This window comes from Babylonia areolata, chromosome 21 (genome assembly GCF_041734735.1).
Source record: "Babylonia areolata isolate BAREFJ2019XMU chromosome 21, ASM4173473v1, whole genome shotgun sequence".
NCBI classification, from domain to species: Eukaryota; Metazoa; Mollusca; class Gastropoda; order Neogastropoda; family Buccinidae; genus Babylonia; species Babylonia areolata.
This window is the reverse complement of record NC_134896.1, coordinates 24,980,275-24,987,774: the sequence shown is the minus strand read 5'-3', so window position 1 is coordinate 24,987,774 and position 7,500 is coordinate 24,980,275. Positions and strand designations below refer to the sequence as shown.

Sequence of the window (7,500 nt, the reverse complement as noted above, 5' to 3'; positions counted from 1 at the left end):
CGTTAACATACTAATGAACAACTTTGCAGTGGCCCAGGCACTGACACACAGCCGACAGAGCTGAAGGGTTCTTGTGAACAGTTCTCCAGTACGGTGCACCTGTGACTCTTCACAGAGTTTATGGTAAAGAACAAAATAGTAAGTGGAACGATCAACAAATAAAAATAATAACAAATAAAAATGAATATGAAGAATAGAACGAGACGCCACCTAACCCTCACTGGCTGTGCAATATATCGATTTCTTTTAATATTCTTCTGGTGCAATGGAACTGGGTGACCGAGGATTCACAGAATCACAATCTAAAAAATGTATGAAGAGCGTTCCCGGAAATGTTCAACAGAATCTTGCACAGAGCATGGCAACAACCGCAGCTAGATCCAGTGAGTGAATGATCATATGAAACTTGGAAAGGGTTACTGTAGGGATGGGAAACATGGCCTTACACGTCATCTCTAGTGATGTCGAGTGCCACACCCATGAGACTGCGCATATAAAATTATACAACACAATGCACAGGAACGATGTCCGAAACCGTAGCGGTTCTTTGATGCAATCTTTCTGGCAAGACTGGAGTCATGCTATCTCCCAAATCACTTCTGAAACTTTTCATTTTGAAAACGACCTTGACACATCTTTGTCTGGTTGGCTCAGGTCTCTGCCAAACTAAACTGGGGTGAATATCAAGGCAGCAGAATAGTCTTTCTGGCGAGATGTTATCGCTAGTTATGATTATCTTCTTGTCTTTTGAGCATGGACATTTCTCCTTCCTTGCAGTGAAAGAGTTCGGTAGATTACGTGCATATATCGACAAACGCAGTTATAAATACGTATTCATGTGTTCTGTTACATCCCTGTCTTTAACTTTTGAAGAAATGGCTTCTGAAAATGTGCGTAATTATATGTACGAATATGTTCCAGCGTTTCCATTGCTAACGCTGGCAGTGTGAATCTAGACATGGTTAATGCACATTAGATACATTAGCATGTCAAATATAAACTAGAGGAATATAATGCAGGTAACAGCTGTAGTGTGCATGAAGTTAAAAAGAAATGCCTTGTGTATCACAAATACTTGTGTTATCTTGTGTGTTTGTGCGTGCGCACTGACGTGCACGCGAAAGTTATGTGCCGTGTGTGTATGAGAGAAAAAGTGAGAGAGGAGAGAAAGAAAGTTAAAATACAAATAAATCGGCTCAAATAAGTTTACTGTATATCTTACGTTCTTTGTTACGATAAACCTTGATAATAACAAGGTATATATAGAGGGTATTCAGACACATTCAAAAGTATCAGACTGTTCATACATCAAAATAAAATCGTTTTGACTATGGATAAGCAGAAACAGCAATGACAACCAAAAAATACAAGCCCGCGGCCTTTCTTTTCAAAATAATGAGAAAAATAAATCATAAAAAAGAAATTTAAAAAAAATACAGCGGTATTTCGAGCTAGCGACTACAAACATTGCATGAACTAGGACACACAAAAACGCTGATAAACCACAGAATTCAACTACATGGGCAAATCAAACATCGCACCTAATAATCATACACTTTTCAGCGTTACAAGTAAATACATTCTTTCAAGAAAAAAATGTTCTAATTCTTCTTCATCTTCTTCTGCGTTCATTGTCTGCAACTCCCACGTTCACTCGTATGCACACGAGTGGGCTTTTACGTGTATGACCAGTTTTTACCCCGCCATGTAGGCAGCCATACTCCGTTTTCGGTGGTGCGCATGCTGGGTATGTTCTTGCTTCCATAAACCACCGAACGCTCACATAGATTACAGGATCTTTAACGTGCGCATTAACGTTCTATGTAATAAAGAGCAGTCTCCCGAATTCAAGGTTTCCAAACTACAATGAACAGAGAGCGTGAGAGAGAGCGAGAGAACGCGAGCGAAAGAGAGGGAGCAAGAGAGAGGGAATACATATACGCGCGCGCATGCACAGATGCATTAAAAAAAAAAAACACCTCTACTTCTGGGGCAAAACAGCATGCAGTTGAAATGCAAAAGGTTTTCATCATCTTCAGAAAAGAAAAACAAAAACAAAAATAAAGCACGGTGTAATCAAGCTAAAAAATTAAAAAATAAAAAAAAAATCGATCAGGAGACACGGTGGGGAGGTATAACGCATGCCATACTACATTATTGTCATCGGCATGCTATATGTTGTTGTTTGCGTTGTTGTTTGCTTGTCTATGATCCCCCTCCTCCCACCCCGCCCATTCTTCGTCTTTTTTTAGGGGAGGGGACTGAGGGAGATAGATGATTTTTAAATCTTTGCAGCCCATCTGTTTGTTTTTATTATCAAAAAAAAAAAGAAAAAAAAAGAAAGCGCTTTAATAAACGATTTTCAATTGGCTGCCTTTGCTGTGTGTGTGTGTGTGTGTGTGTGTGTGTGTGTGTGTGTGTGTGTGTGTGTGTGTCTGTCTGTCTGTCTGTGTCTGTGTGGTGGGTTAATAAGTAAGTCCGGATGCCATTCTTCAAACAACTTTTCCGCACCTTCCCACTATTAACCTCTTAAGCAAGACATAAGGCTTCTTAAAATAAAATAAAAAAATTTTAAAGTCGTCAACTACAGAGCGTGGTTTTTGTTACTGTTACTGAAAGCGTTACTAGTTAGTTGCAGATAGAGAGCCATGCAGTGCCTTGAAACACACTGCCTGAATGACAAAGCTGGTTACGCCGGCAGCTGTTTGTGCAGTTAGCAGGAGCAAAGCTGGAATGGGCATGGAAAACGTGAAATAAGAAACATGGAGGCTAATATACATGAGAGATACACTGCGAATGAAAGACTGGTTAAAAGTAAAGAAGAGGGGATGAGGGTACAGAGGGCAGAGGGAGAGAAGGTTAAATAAAAATGGGTAAAAAGGAACTGTGAAAGGGGTGGGGAGGGATGAGAGAGAGGGGTGGTGGTGGTGGTGGTGGTGGTGGTTATGATTCAAACATGCAGGGTTCTGGGTGGAGTGGTGGTCATCTTTTCGTAAAACCAATCAAAGAAAAATAAATCAATAAATAAATAGAATTAATAGAATAAATCGTTAAATGACATAAAATAAATAAGTTTAAAAACAACAACAAACAAACACACAAACAAACAAATAGTAAAAAAGACAAATAGATATACAAAAAAACCCAACAAAAACAAACAAATAAATAAAGACATAACCAAACATTCTCGAAAAGTGCACACAAATACTTTTGTGAAACACTGATAAATGTATAACACAACTGAAAAAAATAAGATGACAAAAAATTAAATCAACAGAGAATGCGCTGAACGGAAAAAAACATAAAATGAACTTTAAAAACAAACTAGTAAAAACCGAACAAAAACGAACCAAATAAAGCAAGATGTAAACGTATATAAACATCCCCCCCCCCCCCCAAAAAAAAAAAAAAAAAAAACAAGGAAATTAATGGATACAAAATCAAAGAAAGGCAGACAGAAAGGAAGAAAGAAAGAAAAAATAAAAAGAAACGAGAAAACCCCATTAAAATCGACAATAAATAAATAAACAAACAAACTGGCACAATTAGTTTAATACTATTAACAGACAAAAAAAAAAAACAACACACACACAAAAAACACAAAAATCCACAACACAAAAATGATAACAATATTAAACAAAAATAAGACGACCAACCAGCTTCCTCCATTCCCTTAACAAAAACAAACAAGAAAAACAAGAACACACATACGCACGCGCGCACACACACACACACACACACACACACACACACACACACAAACGAATAAATAAAAAATAATCGAGACAAAAAAAAAAAAAAAAAAAAACCCGACTACTTACTTTTAATGTCCACCCACAGGCATAGAGTCCACTCCTTCTTCTGGATGCGCCGGTTGTCGTCCTTGTCGCAGTAGCGGTGGAAGCGCTTGGCGCAGCGCCGGGGCTTGATGAGCTTTTTGACCATCCGGCGGAAGCTGCGGATCTCCTTGAAGCTCAGCTCGTCGTCGGCATTGGTGTCCAGCTGCGAGAACTTCCACACCACGATCTTCTTCTCCAGGCTCACCTCGTCGTCACTGCCCGCCCCGTCTTCTGGAAGCAAGGCGAAGCAACGACAAGAGTAGAGGGTAGGTAGTGTGGAGAGATGGAAAGGAGAGGGCTTTTGAAGTCAAGAGAATTGAAAGGCATGTGTATTGTATTGCGTTGCGTTGCGTTTCGTTTCGGTGCGTTGTGCTGAGTTGTTGCGTGGCGTTGCGTTGCGTTGCGTTGCGTTGCTGTGTTGTGTTGTGTTGTGTTGTGTTGTGTTGTGTCCTGTGTTGCGTTGTGCTGTGTCGTATGTTGTATTGTGCTGTGTCGTATGTTCTGTTGTGTTGTGTTGTGTGCTTTGCTTTGCTGTGCTGTTTCGTGTTCTGTTGTATTATGTTGTGTCGTGTGTTGTGTTATGTTATGCTGTGTCGTGTGTTGTGTTGTGCTGTGTTGTGTGTTGTGTTGTGCTGTGTTGTGCTGTGTCGTGCTGTGCTGTGTCCTCTGTAGTGTTGTGCTGTGTCGTCCGTTGTGCCGTGCCGTGCCGTGCCGTGCCGTGATGTGTGTTGCGTTGCTATGTTGTGTTGTGTCTTTCTGTGTCGTGTGTTGATGTGCTGCAGCTTTCTTGTGTTGTGGCTGTCTTGTGTTGTGTCGGGCCGACCGTGTCTTCGGCAAAGCAACGACAGAGGAGAGCGAGAGAGCTTGAAGTCAAAGAATGGAAAAACAGGTGCGTTGCGTTGCGTTTCGTTTCGTTGCATTGTGCTGTGTCGTGTGTTGCGTTGCTGTGCTGTGTTGTGTTGCTGTGCTGTGTTGTGTCTTGTTGTGTCGTGTGTTGCGGTACTGCAGCTTTCTCGTGTTGTGCTTGTGTTGTGTTGTGTTGTGTTGTGTTGTTGTGTCGTGTGTCGTGTGCTGTGCTGTGCTGTGTTGTGCCTTGTTGTGTCGTGTGTTGCAGTTCAGCAGCTTTTTTTGTGCTTTGCCTTGTCGCATGCTCTGCTGTGCTGAGTTGTGCTGTGTGGTGCTTAATGCTGTGTCGTATGCTGTGTTGTGTGCTGTGCTGTGCCGGGTTGTGTTATTTTGTGTTGTGTCGTGTATTGCTGTGCTGCGTTTTCCTGTGTTGTGCTGTGATGTGATGTGCTGTGCTGTGCTGTGTTATGTTTTGCTGTGCTGAGTTGTGTTGTGTCGTGTTTTGCTATGCAATTTGCTGTGTTGTGTTGAGCTGTGCTGTGTTGTGTTGTGTTTTTGTCACAACATGTTTTATCTGTGTAGAATACGGGCTGCTCTCCAAAGCGGAGAGGGAGGAAGGGATTAAAGTCAAAGAAAGGAGCAGGTGTATTGTATTGTATTGTATTGTATTGTATTGTATCAGTTGTACTGTTCTGTACTGCCCTATTTTGTACTGTACGATACTGTCCTGTCCTGTGCTGCCCTATTTTGTACTGTACTACACTGTACTGTACAGCCCTATTTGTACAGTACTGTACTGTCCTGTCCTGTGCTGCCCTATTTTGTACTGTACTACACTGTACAGCCCTAATTTGTACAGTACTGTACTGTACTGCCTATTTTGTACAGTTCTGCCACATTTTATACTGTATTGTACTGTCCTGTGCTGCCCTGTTTTGTACTGCACTGTACTGTATTGCCCTATTTTGTACTGTACTACACTGTCCCGTACTGCCCTATTTTGTACTGTACTACACTGTCCTGTACTGCCCTATTTTGTACTGAATTACACCGTCCCGCACTGCCCTATTTTGTACAGTACTGTACTGCCCTATTTTGTACTGTACTGCACTGTACTGTACTGCCCTATTTTGTACAGTACTGCCAAATTTTGTACTGTACTGTATCATATTGCCCTGTTTTGTACTGTACTGTACTGTATCATATTGCCCTGTTTTGTACTGTACTGTCCTGTACTGCCCTATTTTGTATTGAACTACACTGTACTGTACTGCCTTATTTTGTACTGTACTACACTGTACTGTACTGCCCTATTTTGTACTGCACTACACTGTCCCGTACTGCCCTATTTTGTACTGAACTACACTGTCCCGCACTGCCCTATTTTGTACAGTACTGACAAAGTTTGTACTGTACTGTACTGCCCTATTTTGTACTGTACTGCCCTATTTTGTACAGTACCGCCAAATGTTGTACTGTACTGCCCTGTTTTGTACTGTACTGTATCATATTGCCCTGTTTTGTACTGTACTGTCCTGTACTGCCCTGTTTTGTACTGTACTGTATCATATTGCCCTGTTTTGTACTGTACTGTATCATACTGCCCTGTTTTGTACTGTACTGTCCTGTACTGCCCTGTTTTGTACTGTACTGTGCTGCCCTGGTTTGTACTGTACTGTCCTGTACTGCCCTATTTTGTACTGAACTACACTGTACTGTACTGCCTTATTTTGTACTGTACTACACTGTACTGTACTGCCCTATTTTGTACTGCACTACACTGTCCCGTACTGCCCTATTTTGTACTGAACTACACTGTCCCGCACTGCCCTATTCTGTACAGTACTGACAAAGTTTGTACTGTACTGTACTGCCCTATTTTGTACAGTACCGCCAAATGTTGTACTGTACTGCCCTGTTTTGTACTGTACTGTATCATATTGCCCTGTTTTGTACTGTACTGTACTGTACTGCCCTGTTTTGTACTGTACTGTATCATATTGCCCTGTTTTGTACTGTACTGTATCATATTGCCCTGTTTTGTACTGTACTGTATCATACTGCCCTGTTTTGTACTGTACTGTCCTGTACTGCCCTGTTTTGTACTGTACTGTGCTGCCCTGGTTTGTACTGTACTGTCCTGTACTGCCCTATTTTGTACTGAACTACACTGTACTGTACTGCCTTATTTTGTACAGTACTGCCAAATTTTGTACTGTACTGTACTGCCCTATTTTGTACTGTACAACACTGTACTGTACTGCCCTCTTTTGTACTGTACTGTACTGCCCTGTTTTGTACTGTACTGTACTGCCCTATTTTGTACTGTCCTGTACTGCCCTATTTTGCACTGTACTGTGCTGCCCTGGTTTGTACTGTACTGTACTGCCCTGGTTTGTACTGTACTGTACTACCCTATTTTGTACTGCACTGTACTGTACTGCCCTATTTTGTACTGTACTGTACTGTATTGTACTGCCCTGTTTTGTACTGTACTGTATTGTATTGTACTGCCCTGTTTTGTACTGTACTGTTTAGTACTGTAATGTACTGACCTGTGTTTGCAGTGTACTGTATTGTACTGCACTGTACAGTGTTGCGTTGCGTTACGGTAAGCTGTATCACATTTTGTCGTAGCATAATAATTTCTATGTGTGGAATTCGGGCTGAAGCACCCGAGAAATGCGCGTTGCAACACGTTGTCGGGCGTTTTGCCGTTAAGCCACAGCACCACAACCACCACCATCACACTGCTGCAAATATTACTCTTACTCCTCCGTCCACCCCGTCCACTCCCACATTCAGAAGAGTACTG

The 7,500-nt window shown here is 41.6% G+C and overlaps 1 protein-coding gene across 13 annotated transcripts in view; it reads right to left on the bottom strand.

The window, feature by feature from the left end:
- The window catches only part of LOC143296424 (SPARC-related modular calcium-binding protein 1-like), a 133,860-nt gene that overhangs the window by 50,241 nt on the left and 76,119 nt on the right, over positions 1–7,500 (bottom strand). For 12 of the 13 annotated variants that reach the window (XM_076608342.1, XM_076608329.1, XM_076608339.1 and 9 more), the window contains exon 6: positions 3,822–4,070. In XM_076608342.1, coding sequence (XP_076464457.1) covers positions 3,822–4,070 — 249 coding nt within the window. The remainder of the gene's footprint in view (positions 1–3,821; positions 4,071–7,500) is intronic. The other variant, XM_076608330.1, reaches the window with a different exon arrangement.